General features: G+C 41.9%; 1 protein-coding gene across 2 annotated transcripts; it reads right to left on the bottom strand.

Annotated features, from left to right (window-relative positions):
* Positions 1-6,096: 6,096 nt before the first annotated feature.
* Positions 6,097-8,905, bottom strand: LOC106569222 (putative G-protein coupled receptor 141). 2 transcript variants are annotated; one of them, XM_045694129.2, is made up of 3 exons: positions 8,632-8,905; positions 8,257-8,351; positions 6,097-8,151 (listed from the first exon to the last, which is right to left on the bottom strand). In XM_045694129.2, exon 3 carries the CDS (start codon positions 8,127-8,129, stop codon positions 7,224-7,226), a length of 906 nt encoding a protein of 301 aa, XP_045550085.1. In that variant the 5' UTR covers positions 8,130-8,151; positions 8,257-8,351; positions 8,632-8,905; the 3' UTR covers positions 6,097-7,223. The 2 variants fall into 2 exon arrangements, with proteins under 2 accessions (XP_045550085.1, XP_045550084.1); XM_045694128.2 differs by having other exon boundaries at positions 6,097-8,154.
* Between the last annotated feature and the right edge of the window lie 9,019 nt (positions 8,906-17,924).

Below are 17,924 nucleotides of genomic sequence, written 5' to 3' on the forward strand. Positions count from 1 at the left end.
ACCTCCCTTATCTCACCTAATTTGCTCACATTGTATATAGACTTATTTTTGTACTATATTATTCACTGTATGTTTGTTTTACTCCATGTGTAACTCTGTGTTGTTATATGTGTCGAACTGCTTTGCTTTATCTTGGCCAGGTCGCAGTTGTAAATGAGAACTTGTTCTCAACTTGCCATACCTGGTTAAATAAAGGTGAAATAAAAAATAAATAAAAATATACTGCGCACTGTATTTTTCAAGGACGTGATTCGCATCAGAAATCCTGATCATGTTTGAAGCGGTCTTTTGAGTATCAATGATGGATGAAAGTTGTGCATCATCTGCTATAGACAAGCCCAAAAATGTGTGCAGCGAGTGCACCTTTACCTTATCTGTTTGAATGAAATGTATTATAGTGATATATTTTCTATTCATTGATTAAATTGTAAAATATCACCTACAAATCATTAAAAAAAGGATTGGCACCTTTTATTTCCCCTGCAAAGGTTTTCAGTCCAATCAATATAACTCACTCACACTTTATGACCTCCATCCCACTGATGTAGCTATAACTGATGAAGGCCTAGCAGCATACAAAATATAAAGTTTATTGCTGATTGTAACGACATTCAAGTCAATGTAGTACATATTTTCACTACTATTTCTTCAGTGTTGTGAATGACACTTGTGTTTCCTTGTTTTACGAGTGGCTATGTGAACATGTCAGTGATGACAGAAGTTAAAGCTGCGTGTGCAGACTTCATAGCCTTGTTGAACTGCATGATATCCTTCAAAGCTCCACTGACACAGATTCCTGGGATCTCCCCCTTAGCCTATCTCAACTAAACATCAACCCAACCGGTGAGTTATTCATTCAAATGTTCCTATTTCATTGGCTACATTATAGTGGTTATGCCCTATAGTGCACTACTTTTGACCCAGATTCATATGGCCCCTGGTCAAACAGTGCATTATATCGGGAATAGGGTGCCATTTGAGACGTAGCCATGATGTTTCAACACAAAGAGCTATCACCATTGTTTTTTTTACTATATCTCTCACTGTGTTGCAGCATGTAGATAACATATTCTTTAAATTCTCCATAATCTTTCTATTGGAGTAGGAGCTGACATGGAAGAAAGTCAAGGCTCCTCCTCAAGTGCTCTGTCAGAGCAGAAGTATAACAGTTAACTTTCAGGCCTGAACACTGAGCCTGGCCTGCACTCACCACCACACAGTCTCCCAAAGTCACATAAACTTGGTGTAAAAAAACTGGAGAGTCAACAGGAAAATTCAAAGCAATGGTTCCTTCAGCCTTTGGCTGGGACTGGGACAGACACCTGTTTTTAATATGGAAATTGGGGCAGGCATCATGGTCTTTAACAATGGATGACTCTGACATGGGCTAAAAAAAGCCAGACTGGTTGGCAAATTGTAATTTTTTAGGATGCATCTAACAAGAGGATGCAAGAAACTGAAAATAACATGTGAAGATCTGGTTATATGTTTCACGGAATCGTAGCTGAATGAGGACATGGATATACACTGCACCGGCAAGATAGAACAGCACACTCCGGTAAGACGAGGGGGGCGGTCTGTGCATATTTGTAAACAACAGCTGGTGCACAAAATCTAAGGAAGTCTCGAGATTTTGCTTGCCTGAAGTAGAGTATATTGTGATAAATTGCAGACCACACTACTTGCCTAGAGAGTTTTCAGCTATACTTTCCGTGGCTGTTTATTTACCACCACAGACGGATGCTGGCACTAAGACCGCACTCAGTCAGCTGTATAAGGAAATAAACTAACAGGAAACCACTCACCTAGAGGCGGCACTCCTAGTGGCCAGGGACTTTAATGCAGGGACACTTAAATCAGTTCTACCTAATTTCCATCAACATGTTAATGTGCAACCAGAGGGAAAAAAATTCTAGATCACCTGTACTCCACACATAGAGACGCATACAAAGCTCTCCCTCGCCCTCCATTTGGTAAATCCGACCACAACTCTAGCCTCCTGATTCCTGCTTACAAGCAAAAATTAAAGCAGGAAGCACCAGTAACTAGGTCTATAAAAAAGTGGTCAGATGAAGCAGATGCTAAACTACAGGACTGCTTTGCTATCACAGACTGAAACATGTTCCGGGATTCTTCCTATGGCATTGAGGAGTACACCACATCAGTCACTGGCTTTATCAATAAGTGCATTGACGACGTCGTCCCAACAGTGATTGTGGGGAAGCCATGGATTACAGGCAACATTTCCACTGAGCTAAAGGGTAGAGCCGCCGCTTTCAAGGTGTGGGACTCTAACCCGGAAGCTTGTACGAAATCCTGCTATGCCCTGCGACGAACCATCAAACAGGAAAACCGTCAATACAGGGCTAAGATTGAATCATACTACACCGGCTCCGACGCTCGTTTTATTTGGCAGGGCTTACAAACTATTACAGACTACAAAGGGAAGCACAGCTACGAGCTGCCCAGTGACACGAGCATACCAGACGAGCTAAATCACTTCCATGCTCGCTTCGAGGCAAGCAACACTGAGGCATGCATGAGAGCATCAGCTGTTCCGGACGACTGTGTGATCACACTCTCCGTAGCCAACGTGAGTAAGACCTTTAAACGGGTCAACATTCACAAGGCTGCGGGGCCAGACGGATTACCAGGACGGGTGCTCCGAGCATGTGCTGACCAATTGGTAGGTGTCTTCACTGACATTTTCAACATGTCCCTGATTGAGTCTGTAATACCAACATGTTTCAAGCAGACCACCATAGTCCCTGTGCCCAAGAACACAAAGGCAACCTGCCTAAATGACTACATACCCGTAGCACTCACGTCCGTAGCCATGAAGTGCTTTGAAAGGCTGGTAAGGGCTCACATCAACACCATTATCCCAGAAACCCTAGACCCACTCCAATTTGCATACCGCCCAAACAGATCTACAGATGATGCAATCTCTATTGCACTCCACACTGCCCTTTCCCACCTAGACAAAAAGAACACTTTTGTGAGAATGCTATTCATTGACTACAGTTCAGCGTTCAACACCATAGTACTCTCAAAGCTCATCACTAAGCTAAGGATCCTGGGACTGAACATCTCCCTCTGCAACTGGATCCTGGACTTCCTGACGGGCCGCCGCCAGGTGGTGAGGGTAGGTAGCAACACATATGCCACGCTGATCCTCCACACTGGAGCTCCCCAGGGTGTGTGCTCAGTCCCCTCCTGTACTCCCTGTTCACTCACGACTGCATGGCTAGGCACGACTCCAACACCATCATTAAGTTTGCAGATGACACAACAGTGGTAGGCCTGATCACCGACAACGATAAGACAGCCTATAGGGAGGAGGTCAGAGACCTGGCCGGGTGGTGCCAGAATAACAACCTATCCCTCAACGTAACCAAGACTAAGGAGATGACTGTGGACCACAGGAAAAGGAGGACTGAGCACGCCCCCATTCTCATTGACGGGGCTGTAGTGGAGCAGGTTGAGAGCTTCAAGTTCCTTGGTGTCCACATCACCGACAAACTAGAATGGTCCAAACACACCAAGACAGTCGTGAAGAGGGCACGACAAAGCCTATTCCCCCTCAGGAAACAAAAAATATTTGGCATAGGTCCTCAGATCCTCAAAAGGTTCTACAGCTGCAACATTGAGAGCATCCTGACTGGTTGCATCACTGCCTGGTACAGCAATTGCTCGGCCTCCGACCGCAAGGCTCTACAGAGGGTAGTGCGTATGGCCCAGTACATCACTGGGGCTAAGCTGTCTGCCATCCATGACCTCTACACCAGGCGGTGTCAGAAGAAGGCCCTAAAAATTGTCAAAGACCCCAGCCACCCCAGTCATAGACTGTTCTCTCTACTACCGCATGGCAAGCGGTACCGGAGTGCCAAGTCTAGGACAAAAAGGCTCCTCAACAGTTTTTACCCCTAAGCCATAAGATTCCTGATCAGGTAGTCAAATGGCTACCCGGACTATTTGCATTGCCCCCGCACATTGGCTAACCGGGCTACCTGCATTGTGTCCCACCACCCACCACTCGCCAACCCCTCTTTTACGCGACTGCTACTCTCTGTTCATCATATAGGCATAGTCACTTTAACCATATCTACATGTACATACTACCTCAATCAGCCCGACTAACCGGTGCCTGTATGCAGCCTCGCTACTGTTATAGCCTCGCTACTGTATATAGCCTCGCTACTGTTATTGTTCACTGTCTTTTTACTGTTGTTTTTATTTCTTTACTTACCTATTGTTCACATAATACCTTTTTTGCACTGTTGGTAAGAGCCTGTAAGTAAGCATTTCACTGTAAGGTTGAATTCGGCACACGTGACAAATAAACTTTGATTTGATTTGATATAATGGTGCTGGTTGACAGTGGGATCCAGGTAGTAGATTGTACAGTTGGGCTATAGTAAATGGGGTTGCTGTAGCGACAAAGGAGTTGAGTAAATTTGGATCTCCTACTTCCTTCAGAAACAATATCCAGACACGGCCCCATTTCTATTTTTTGGACCCTAAAATAAGTATATACGTTATACAATATATATCACTGATCACAGGTTTTTGTTGAACACCGTTGCCTAGGATCTAAAACGTCTGATACCTGATATCGGCATTATTTACACTAGGTCTGTCAACATCCTAATTTGTGCAGTGTTTCCTTACACACTTCTGCAATGTACTTTCACTATTTAATACATTTTGTGTGCTTTGTTTGGAGTTGTATTTTTCAACCGAGACTGTATCACTATTGATGTCAACCACAGATGTAGCAACCAATACTTTATGGCAAGTTAAGTTAAGTTAAGTTATACTTTATGGCAAGCAACTCCTCCGCTCTCTCCACTGGCTTCCAGTTGAAGCTCGCATCCGCTACAAGACCATGGTGATTGCCTACGGAGCTGTGAAGGGAACGGCACCTCCATACCTTCAGGCTCTGATCAGGCTCTACACCCAAACAAGGGCACTGCGTTCATCCACCACTGGCCTGCTGGCCCCCCTACCTCTGAGGAAGCACAGTTCCCGCTCAGCCCAGTCAAAACTGTTCGCTGCTCTGGCACCCCAATGGTGGAACAAGCTCTCTCACGACGCCAGGACAGCGGAGTCAATCACCACCTTCCGGAGACACCTGAAACCCCACCTCTTTAAGGAATACCTAGGATAGGATAAAGTAATCCTTCTAACCCCCCCCCCCCCCCTTAAAAGATTTAGATGCACTATTGTAAAGTGGTTGTTCCACTGGATATCATAAGGTGAATGCACCATTTTGTAAGTCGCTCTGGATAAGAGCGTCTGCTAAATGACTTAAATGTAATGTAAATGTTAATGTAACAGTTTGCAGTGCTGTTGTTGAAGCCAAGCACCACTGAAGTGGGAACTTCATTATGAACTGTGCATGCCTACTCCTTCTATGTAATGCTTTAAAATGTAGCTGATGAGCGTTTTCAATGATTGAGCAGTATTGCATTAATGGAAACCAAGACTGTTCTCAGGGCAGGTCTGCCGGTTTTGACTAGCATAAGTGACTTTTCGCAGCAGGTTAGGATAATTAACGTGGCAGGTTAGGAGAATTAGGTTAAGGTTAGGAAAGGGTTAGCTAAAATGCAAAAATAGTCCCAACGCCACTCAAACATATTTAGCTACATCCAGGCCTGCCCTGAGAACAGACTTGGTTTCCACTAATGTGATGCTGCACTAATTGCAGTCATACTATGTAGATTAATTCTTATTATAAACTGGGTGGTTCAAGTCATGAATGCTGATTGGTTGACAGCAATGGTATATCAGACTGTATACCACGGGTAATACAAAACATTTTTTTTACTGCTCTAATTACATTGGTAACCAGTTTATAATAGCAATAAGGCACCTCAGGGGTTTGTGGTATATGGCCAATATACCATGGCTAAGGTCTGTATCCAAGCATTCCACATTACATTGTGCACAAGAACAGCCCTTAGCCGTGGTATATTAGCCATATACCAAACCCCCTATGGCCTTATTGCTTAATTATATTATTCCTTTCTAAATAATATGGACATGTCTTCCCAAAAGGGAGGGAACTGTGAACACAAGAAACATTGAACAAACAAAGAGTAACATTTTAATCAAATATATGATTCACTTGAAAATGTAGTTGTAAAAAATATGATAAAGATTGCATGATTTATCAACATGTATATGTTTGGTACAAAATGAGCATAAAATAGATGTAAATGTAACAGTATGACACACTAGGTGACTGGTTATTTCGGAATCAGTTTAGCTAACATGTACAAACCCATCAATGTGGAGTGGAAGTGTGCAACTACTTTGTATAATGTTCCAGAACTTTACAACAGTTAGCAATAAACACAGTTCCACTATTTGTTTTCTTGTCTTTTCTGATTTGACCAGTTTGTAGAGCATGGCGTCCACAATGCCAAGATAGTGGGTTCAATTCCAGGGACAACCCATATGTAAAATGTATGCACACATGTCTGTAAGTCACTTTGGATAAAAACATCTGCTAAATGGCATTATCTTATCCTACTTAGGAAAGTGCTATAACGAGTAATTTACCTTTGAGAAGAGTTATAACTCTTTCGCTTTGAAGGATATCAAAGTATATACACTAAGTGTACAGAACATTAGGAACACCTTCCTAATATTTAGTTGCACCCCCTTTTGCCCTCAGAACAGCCTCAACTCATTGGGCATTGACTACAAGGTGTCGAAAGCGTTCCACATGGATGCTGGCTCATGTTGACTCCAATACTTCCAAAAGTTGTGTCAAGTTGGCTGGACATCCTTTGGATGGTGGGCCATTCTTGATACACACAGGAAACTGTTGAGCGTGAAAAACCCAGCAGTGTTGCAGTTCTTGACACACTCGAACCAGTGCGCCTGGCACCTACTACCATACCCTGTTGAAAAGCACTTAAATATTTAGTCTTGCCCATTCACCCTCTGAATGGCACACATACACAATCCAAGTCTCAAGGCTTGAACATATTTCTTTAACCTGTCTCCTCCCCTTCATCTACACTGATTGAAGTGGATTTAACAGGTGACATCAATAAGGGATCATAGCTTTCACCTGGATTCACCTGGTCAGTCTATGTCATGGAAAGAGGGGTTCCTAATGTTTTGTGCACTGTAGTTTTGTACATTTGGTTAACATGGTGCAAATAAGGTGCAAATAGAATAATATTTGACTCAATAATCAGTATTGATAATCATGGTACACAGCATATTGTATCACAGGGTCTGAATGACCCTCTCCCTATAAAAGTCAGCATGTCAAAACAGCTGAATGTTGTGACAGCGAGGGCAATCTCATTCTTTACCTGGAGATTGGCATTAAAATGACTCACATAGTAAATCCTGAATGCATTGTATGGAACAAAGCATACTATAATGGTCAGCATAAAGAAAATACTTTTGATCTGAGCCCAAAACTCCTGTTGCGAGAAGATCATCGCCCTGTGAGTCCGGTACACACACCACAGAATACACATCTGACAACAGGCCAGAGCTAATGTAAGTATGATGATGAGAGCACTGAGGATGTAGTTCAGCACAGCCACAGCATGCTTCTCATCAAAAATCGCTCCAAAGTTAAAGCACTGATTGTCACTGGTGGTTGTGTCACTTTCTGTAGATGATCCATATTTCACAGCAGTTAAAGGGACCACCACAATGAGAATGAGGCCCCAGACAGCAGCACTGGCCCCTAGGGCATGTAGCCTCCGGTAGAACACCTGCTTAGAACTCCTGAAGAAGTCGAGATAGCGGATCACCAGAATTATCACGTAGAAGATGAAGGCTAGGTACATGTGGGCGAGGATCATGGCACTGACCACCTTGCAGAAGTTAGGACCGAGATGCCACTCGCCGGCCGCGTAGAAGTAGAGGCGGAAGGGCACGGTCAGGAGAAAGAGAATGTGGACCATGATCAGGTTCAAGACGGCTGTGGTGGTCACCGAGCAGACGTTGGACTTGATGTTGTTGATCATAAGGGACATGCTGATGATCCCTCCAATAAGCACAATAGTGTATATTGACAGCAATGCATATCTGTATGATTTAGGTATGACATTGTCATCTATGTTGTCGCAAGATGTATTGCTCTCATTCCCCATCCTCTCGTCTTGGGGCTCTGAACTGCTAAATAAGGAGTAAGTTTGAAGTAAGACATTTAACACTATTATTTAGATACATAGAGTATGCTTATAAATTCACTGTTTGGTTAGTTGGTGGTCGTCTTACCTTAGTTGAATGCACCAACTGTGAGTGGCTCTGGACAAGAGCGTCTGCTAAATGACCAAAATGTGAATGTAGATGTAAATGTAGAAGATAAGAGGCTGTGGAAGAAAAAGTGTGTCAATAGTACAGTATTGAAATACTGTAGTAGGCAACTGTATAGAAAATGGACATTGATCTATCATACCCATATAATCTGTACATAGCTAAACAGCACTGACAAATAACAGTCATGATCTAAGTCGTCTGAAAAGCTCACTAAAGAGATCTGGCAAAGGGAATACATGAGAATATAGTAGAATAGACAAGATCTGAATAAATAGAAACACAAAATCAGCTGACCCTCTTCTGAAGCAACACATGAGAGAAACACAGTCATACCTTTGACATAACATAAGGTTGTCCGTTTCAGAGTATTCACTGGCTGCACACACACCTTAGAACTGGCCTCTCCAGGAGTCATTGGTTTGCAGATACGACCTGTCAGGTGGTACAATTGGATAATTATTGACTCCAATGACAATAGTTTTCCTGCGTGTGGCTTGTAGCCGATACTATGTGTGGAGATCTCATTTCACTGTTTATCAGATTTCTAGTAAAGTACAGTACAGGTCATAAGTTTGGACACACCTACTCATTCAAGGGATTTTCTTTATTTTCACTATTTTCTACATTGTTGAATAATAGCGAAGACATCAAACCTATGAAATAACACATATGGAATCATGTAGTAACCAAAAAAACTGTTAAACAAATCTAAATATATTTTAGATTTTAGATTCTTCAAAGTAGCCACCCTTTGCCTTGAAAACAGCTTTGCAAACGCTTGGCATTCTCTCAACCAGCTTCATGAGGTAGTCACCTGGAGTGAATTTCAATTAACAGGTGTGCCTTGTTAAAAGGTAATTTGTGGAATTTATTTCCATTTTAATGCGTTTGAGCTAATCAGTTGTGTTGTGACAAGGTAGGGGGATGGTATACAGAAGATAGCACTATCTGGTAAAAGACCAAGTCCATATTATGGCAAGAACAGTTCAAATAAGCAAAGAGAAACAACAGTAAATCATTACTTTATGACATGAAGGTCAGTCAATACAAAACATTTCAAGAACTTTGAAAGTTTCTTCAAGTGCAGTCGCAAAAACCATGAAGTGCTTTGATGAAACTGTCTCTCATGAGGACCGCCGCAGGAAAGGAAGACCCCGAGTTACCTCTGCTGCAGAGGATAAGTTTATTGGAGTTATGAGCCTCCGATTGCAGCCCAAATAAATGCTTCACAGAGTGGTCAAATTGCTGCAAAGAAACCACTACTAAAGGAAACCAATAAGAAGAAGAGACTTGCTTGGGCCAAGAAACATGAGCAATGGACATTAGATCTCTGGAAATCTGTCCTTTGGTCTGATGAGTCAAAATGTGAGATTTTTGGTTCCAACCGCCGTGTCTTTGTGAGACGCAGAATAGGTGAACGGATGATCTCCGCATGTGTGGTTCCCACCGTGAAGCATGGAGGAGGTGGTGTGATGGCGTGGGGGTGAGTGGCTGGTGACCCTCTCAGTGATTTATTTAGAATTCAAGGCACACTTAACCAGCATGGCTACCACAGCATTTTGCAGCGATATCCCATCCCATCTGGTTTGCGCTTAGCGGGACTATCATTTGTTTTTCAACACGACAATGACCCAAAACACACCTCCAGGCTGTGTAGGTGCTATTTGAACAAAAAGGAGAGTGATGGAGTGCTACATCATATGACCAGGCCTCCACAATCACCCGACCTCAACCCAATTGAGATGGTTTGGGATGAGTTGGACCACAGAGTGAAGGAGAAGCAGTCAACAAGTGCTCAGCATATGTGGGAACTCCTTCAAGACTGTTGGAATAGCATTCCTCATGAAGCTGGTTGAGAGAATGCCAAGAGTGTGCAAAGCTGTTATCAAGGCAAAGTGTGGCTACTTTGAAGAATCTAAAATCTTAAATATATTTTGATTTGTTGAACACTTTTTTGGTTACTACATGATTCCATATGTGTTATTTCATAGTTTTGATGTCTTCACTACTTTTCTACAATGTAGAAAATAGTACAAATAAAGAAAAACCGTTGAATGAGTCGGTGTGTCCAAACTTTTGACTGGTACTGTAGATCAATTTATCTACGACGGAAGTATAACCAAATACTTCCTATTACTGACAGGCGAGACATGAAAGTAAATATTGGCTGAATATCAAAGATAGGGTTACAGTAATTCCCTTTGGATTTATATAATGTCAATGCTAATTTACCAGTTATTGAGAGCAGGAGGAGGAGACTCTGGATGCAGTAAATCTGTCTGCCCGGAAGATACCCAACATTCTATGTAGATCATGACACTGATACACTCGTCTGAATCTTAGGAGACATATTTCATAATCATTTATTAGTGCAGAATAGAGAACTGAAACAAGGAACTAAAACACCTTTCTAATCTACAGCATCACTAAATGGAAAGTCAACAAATACCCTTAAATTTTCCTCCCACTGATAAAGCATGGACTGAAGAAACTCCAAACACTTCCTGATTCCTTTGTACTGCCTTTGTAAACCGGCTTAATTTAGCTATTGGTGGTACTGCATAAAAGTTATTTCCAACATTGCATCAATTGTACTGTATGCACAGCACATTCGCACAACCTCTTCAATTTTGAATTGTGTAGATATATACAGTACCATTTCATTTTTAAAGGCAATATAAAGAAATCAGGAAGTGTGTGGGGCTTCTCCAGTCCATGCTTTATCAGTGGGAGGAACATTAAAGGGTATTTGTTGACTTTCCATTTAGTGACGGTGTAGAGTAGAAAGGTGTTTCAGTTCATTGTTTTCGGTTCTCTTTTCTGCACCAATAAATGATTTTGAAATATGTTACCTGGAACCGGCTCCTGCACCTTGGGTCAAAGTGAGAGCCAGGTGAAACCAAGCTCCAGCACCTTACGGATCCGAAGAGAAGTAGGATAAAAAGGAGGATAAAAGTACGATAAACTAAGGTTAGGTCTAGGGTTAACCCTAGCTTCATGTCCACATCCTGGTTCAACCCTAACCTTAGCCTCAACCACAACCCTAAACCTAGCTTCATGTCCACATCCCGGTTAAAACCTAAACTTAGCCTCAACCCTAACTCTAACCGTAGCTTCATGTCCACATCCTGGTTCAACCCTAACTTAAGCCTCACCCACAACCCTAACCCTAGCTTCATGTCCACATCCCGGTTCAACCCTAATGTCCACATCCCAGTTCAACCTTAGCCTCAACCACAACCTGACCCTAGCTTCATGTCCATATTCCAGTTCAACTCCAACCACAACCCTTATCCTAATCTTGGCATAACCCTAACTAGGTTTGAATAGCAGGAACCGGGGTACAGATATTTTCCACCCAAACCCACTCCCCTTTTTCGGGATAAATAACTGCAAGAAACCGGTAAATTCTAATAAATTATTTATATTAACACTATGCCGTGAAATGGAACTGTTAAATGATATGTGATGTCTAAATCTGTCTTCTCTATGGACCACGGCCTACTCTCTGCTATCTGTATGATCAATCATCAAAGCTCAGGGTGGGGACAGACGGTGCATCTCAGTATAGAGCGCAGCACACGATGCATGTATCATCTCATCAGGGTAACTTTTTTTCTTATGAAAGGTAGGACTACATTTGCTGCAGCATAGCCTTTGCCGCAGTAATATAAAGACTAAATGCGCGTCTAATTTACATATCTCAATCTGGCGATTTGTTTTATTTTATTGCAGCTGCAGAGTTTTAAAACAGCATATCACGCAAATATTGTTGCTTTAAATGACTGCACTCTCACAATCTTTCTATCTCTCCATCAATTCTACTCAAATTGCTTCCAAAATGGACATTGATCTATCATACCCATAGAATCTGTACATAGCTAAACAGCACTGACAAATAACAGTCATGATCTAAGTCGTCTGAAAAGCTCACTAAAGAGATCTGGCAAAGGGAATACATGAGAATATAGTAGAATAGACAAGATCTGAATAAATAGAAACACAAAATCAGCTGACCCTCTTCTGAAGCAACACATGAGAGAAACACAGTCATACCTTTGACATAACATAAGGTTGTCCGTTTCAGAGTATTCACTGGCTGCACACACACCTTAGAACTGGCCTCTCCAGGAGTCATTGGTTTGCAGATACGACCTGTCAGGTGGTACAATTGGATAATTATTGACTCCAATGACAAGAGTTTTCCTGCGTGTGGCTTGTAGCCAATACTATGTGTGGAGATCTCATTTCACTGTTTATCAGATTTCTAAAATAACACATATGGAATCATGTAGTAACCATGTGCATCTAATTTACATATCTCAATCTGCTGATTTTTTTTTATTTCATTGCAGCTGCAAAGTTTTAAAACAGCCTATCACGCAAATATCGTTGCTTTAAATGAGTACGTATGCGGGGACTCTCACTATACAGTCGTGGCCAAAAGTTTTGAGAATGACACAAATATTAATTTCCACAAAGTTTGCTGCTGCAGTGTCTTTAGATATTTTTGTCAGATGTTACTATGGAATACTGAAGTATAATTACAAGCATTTCATAAGTGTCAAAGGCTTTTATTGACAATGACATGAAGTTGATGCAAAGAGTCGATGTTTTCAGTGTTGACCCTTCTTTTTCAAGACCTCTGCAATCCGCCCTGGCATGCTGTCAATTAACTTCTGGGCCACATCCTGACTGATGGCAGCCCATTCTTGCATAATCAATGCTTGGAGTTTGTCAGAATTTGTGGGTTTTTGTTTGTCCACCCGCTTCTTGAGGATTGACCAGAAGTTCTCAATGGGATTAAGGTCTGGGGAGTTTCTTGGCCATGGACCCAAAATATCAATGTTTTGTTCCCCGAGCCACTTAGTTATCACTTTTGTCTTATGGCAAGGTTCTCCATCATGCTGGAAAAGGCATTGTTCGTCACCAAACTGTTCCTGGATGGTTGGGAGAAGTTGCTCTCGGAGGATGTGTTGGTACCATTCTTTATTCATGGCTGTGTTCTTAGGCAAAATTGTGAGTGAGCCCACTCCCTTGGCTGAGAAGCAACCCCACACATAAATGGTCTCAGGATGCTATACTGTTGGCTTGACACAGGACTGATGGTAGCGCTCACCTTGTCTTCTCCGGACAAACTTTTTCCAGATGCCCCAAACAATCGGAAAGGGGATTCATCAGAGAAAATGACTTTACCCCAGTCCTCAGCAGTCCAATCCCTGTACCTTTTGCAGAATATTAGTCTGTCCCTGATGTTTTTCCTGGAGAGAAGTGGCTTCTTTGCTGCCCTTCTTGACACCAGGCCATCCTCCAAAAGTCTTCGCCTCACTGTGCGTGCAGATGCACTCACACCTGCCTGCTGCCATTCCTGAGCAAGCTCTGTACTGGTGGTGCCCCGATCCCGCAGCTGAATCAACTTTAGGAGACGGTCCTGGCGCTTGCTGGACTTTCTTGGGCACCCTAAAGCCTTCTTCACAACAATTGAACCGCTTTCCTTTAAGTTCTTGATGATCCGATAAATGGTTGATTTAGGTGCAATCTTACTGGCAGCCTTATATAGACTCTGTCTCTTGCACAAAAGAACCTGCGCTCCACTGGCCTCTCTCCTAAGAAAACGCTCCTTAACTCTTGGAGTCCCAGGAAAAGCTAGACTAGAATAGCTTGCTGAAAAATGTGTTTTTGCATTTCTTATACTAATAGACTATTCCAAGGGGGATGCAAGCTCTTGTTTGCTGAATGTTAAATACAGCAGCCAATATAACTCACAGGGAGAGAACCGCAATGGTGGTAGACTATAGCAGCTATTTATTCAGACCCATAACCATTCAATATACATGAAGAGAAGTGATAGCCATCTGCATCTTATTCTATATCATTACAATGATGAAGATAAGGACAATACATTTATTTCATTTAACTGTTGAAAGCCAGGAAGGAATGAAGTAACAATAAATATATAGAGAAAGAGGAGGTAGGCTATGCAAGTTGCACAACATTAGGGGAAATATTATGAAAGGTATATACAGTTGAAGTCGGAAGTTTACATACACCTTAGCCAAATACATTTAAACTCAGTTTTTCACAATTCCTGACATTTAATCCTAGTAAAAATTCCCTGTCTTAGGTCAGTTAGGATCACCACTTTATTTGAAGAATGTGAAATGTCAGAATAATAGTAGAGAGAATGATTTATTTCAGCTTTTATTTCTTTCATCACATTCCCAGTGGGTCAGAAGTTTACATACACTCAATTAGTATTGTTTAACTTGGGCCAAACATTTCGGGTAGCCTTCCACAAGCTTCCCACAATAAGTTGGGTGAATCTTGGCCCATTCCTCCTGACAGAGCTGGTGTAACTGAGTCAGGTTTGTAGGCCTCCTTGCTCGCACACACTTTTTCAGTTCTGCCCACAAATTTTATATAGGATTGAGGTCAGGGCTTTGTGATGGCCACTCTAATACCTTGACTTTGTTGTCCTTATACCATTTTGCCACAACTTTGGAAGTATGCTTGGGGTCATTGTCCATTTGGAAGACCCATTTGCAACCAAGCTTTAACTTCCTGACTGATGTCTTGAGATGTTGCTTCAATATAGCCACATCATTTTCTTTCCTCATCATGCCATCTATTTTGTGAAGTGCACCAGTCCCTCCTGCAGCAAAGCACCCCCACAATATGTTGCTGCCACCCCTGTGCTTCATGGTTGGGATGGTGTTCTTCGGCTTGCAAGCATCCCCCTTTTCCTTCCAAACGTAAACTTCTGACCCACTGGAATTGTGATAGTGAATTATAAGTGAAATAATCTGTCTGTAAACAATTGTTGGAAAAATGACTTGTGTCATGCACAAAGTAGATGTCCTAAACCGACTTGCCAAAACTATAGTTTGTTAACAAGAAATTTGTGGAGTGGTTGAAAAACAAGTTTTAATGACTCCAACCTAAGTGTATGTAAACTTCTGACTTCAACTATATCAGTTTACAAACAATGTACAATTTTTTATATATCATTGAGTTAATAAAGCCGCATACACACATGGTCTCTTTTGTTTTCTTGAGTAAGGCAGCTCCAAAATGCAGGTGTTTCAGCCTAGCTCAGTGCTTTCTGTGGTGGTGGTGCGAGCCAGCAAAAAATAGGAGCATTGCGCCGTGATTGGCTCCGAGTTCTGTTACTCATGGGGACACTACGTCATCGTGAAGTTTATGTCCTTAGTAAGGATAGACATCCAAAATTTCAGCCCTTTGGGTCCTGCCATAGAGTTATATTACAAGTGCCCTTCTAAGAAGGCTCAAGGTCATTGGCCACAGATAAAAGTATGTCAAATCACGTTATATGTACAGTAGCTTTGATTGGACTGATCATGTCAATATCTTACTTTCAAAGTCTTATCTAGCAGTCGTCATGAATCAAGTCGACAATCTACTGGCAAATCCTTTTTAATCCTTATCATATGAAGATAAATAATTAAGAGAAATTATAGATAAAACGTATCGGTGTTCATCGGCCATTGGACATGAAGATTACACAAGTTGGAAATCGCAAATTCAACAAGGCCCCAGTCGTTCATTCGATTAGTTTGATATGTATGGACGTGAAACCAGACATTCGTCCTTGATGTTCCATTGCCATGCTCGCTGGCAACATTCTTATCCCTTGCTTGCTAGCTAGCCAGTCACGACCTCTATAGAATCAACTCGGGGTTACATTATTTTCCAGAGAATGCATAGAGCTTCGAGTTGATTATCCCTTTTATACCATGGCAATAATTTAACACATTTACCAATATAAATGTGTTCATTTGCAGTTAGAAATGTTTTCCACATCCACTGAAGTAGCTAGCAAGTTTACTATATACCGTAGCTACAGTATTTGCCTTGGTAACCAAACAAACAGACCTGTTAGTTAAGCTAAGCAAACCATCAGTCCTGGCTTGCTATTATGAAAATCAAATTCAACAATGCCAATAATGTTTTTGGATTCGACTTTTGCTTTCAAAAGCAGCTCAAACATAGAACATGTAAGAATTAACTATAGCCATTCAATTCTACCGTGCTGATATACCGTGCGTTTTAGGTAAATAATGTACGCTCTAGAATGCCCTTCAAGCCAATCAGAAATTAGTATTCAATAATGCCACGGTATAAAACCAGATTAAGGGACAGTTGGGAAAGATAGATCCTGAGGGGCTTGTGCTGATTGTGACAGCCGGTTAAATGGCGTCCCTTGACAAGGCAAGAAAAAGATGTTTGTCAGGAGAAGTGCAGTATTATCATAAGGAGACGTATACTTGGAATATGGAGGAGTAATTGAGGGAAAAAGAGACGTCTACGACAGAAAGGGAGAAAGAGGGTAAGCTTGAGTCTGTTAAAAAAGGGAGTTGGTTTGCTAAAGAAGAATGGTACAAAGTGTAAGCAGAGTGAGCTGAAGACAGGAGGAGAAATAGAAGTGAATGAGGAGGAAGTATCAGGATAAAGATGAGTCTGTGACAGTAGGAGTGAAGTTTTTGGGAAAAGTGGACCCTTGCCTTTTGGGTGATCCATTTGTGGTTTCAGGGTGGGTGAAAACAGAGTTGGGTGCTGTGGAATTGGTGAGGGTAACCAGAAGTGGTCTTGTGATAATTGTTTGTGTTTCTGCTGTTCAGAGGGCGTAAAGTGAATGGGGGCAAGAGATGTGAATTGTTTTGCTCTCAAGAAAAGGGTGCCATTGAATGGAGTGATTACTGGGGTAGCGGTAAATGTGAAAGCTGACCAACTGAAGGGAAAGATTCCCAGTGTTTGTGATGCTCGTCGTTTGGTGCGACGCAGACAGGCTGGCGTGAGTGGTGAAACAGAAGAGTCGTTGTCTGTTCTTTTGAGTTTTGATGTTGAGTCTTTCCCGACAAAGTGATGTTAGGTTGTATAAGTTATGCTGTGCAAGCTTTTGTGCCGAATACATTACGTTGTTACAGGTGTCAAGCTTATGGGCATATGGCAGCAGTGTGTAGGAGAGAGGTTCCTAGGTGTGAGAAGTGTGCAGAAGGGCATGAAACAAAGGAATGTGTAGCATTGTGGAAAGTGGAAGAAGATGGGTCAAGTGGAAGGGATCCTGAGAGGAGTGTTGTAAGAAGTAGATCTGTACCAGTACAGCGGGATAACCCAACAAGTGCTATATATTCCGGTAAGATTGGATTTTTAGCATTTATAGTAATGGTTATCAACTGTATTGCAGGGATGGAACATAAGTCACAGAAAATTGAGGTTGTGGTGGCAGTTGCAGAGAGGTATTTGGATGTGCGAGACATGACGTCAGAAGAGTTACAGGGTGTGTTAAATGGTGGTGTTCCATCCTTTCAGGCTGTTGGCCTGAAGTACGACTAAATACATTTAAATAGTGGAGTATGGTGTTTTCCTTTGTGTGAGTGTAGTGTTAGATGGTAGGGTATTTGTTTATTATTATTGTTTTTTTTAGCAAAGTATAAGGGATAAAAAAATATTTTTAAAAGTCTGGTAGGTGGCGGTAATGCAACATTTATTGGATGCCAACCGCCGTTAAACCAAATCGAAGAAGAAGAAGAACTTGGAAAAGCTATCTGGCCGAGACACCTTGCAATCGTGACGCAATATGCGCCTGTAACCGATGTGAAATGGCT

This window comes from Salmo salar, chromosome 14 (assembly GCF_965601325.2).
Source record: "Salmo salar chromosome 14, fSalSal1, whole genome shotgun sequence".
Classification (NCBI taxonomy): Eukaryota; Metazoa; Chordata; class Actinopteri; order Salmoniformes; family Salmonidae; genus Salmo; species Salmo salar.

What these genes read in the sequence shown, in the direction of transcription:
- LOC106569222 (XM_045694129.2), bottom strand. Translation starts at nt 8,129, where the DNA reads ATGGGGAATGAGAGCAATACATCTTGCGACAACATAGATGACAATGTC.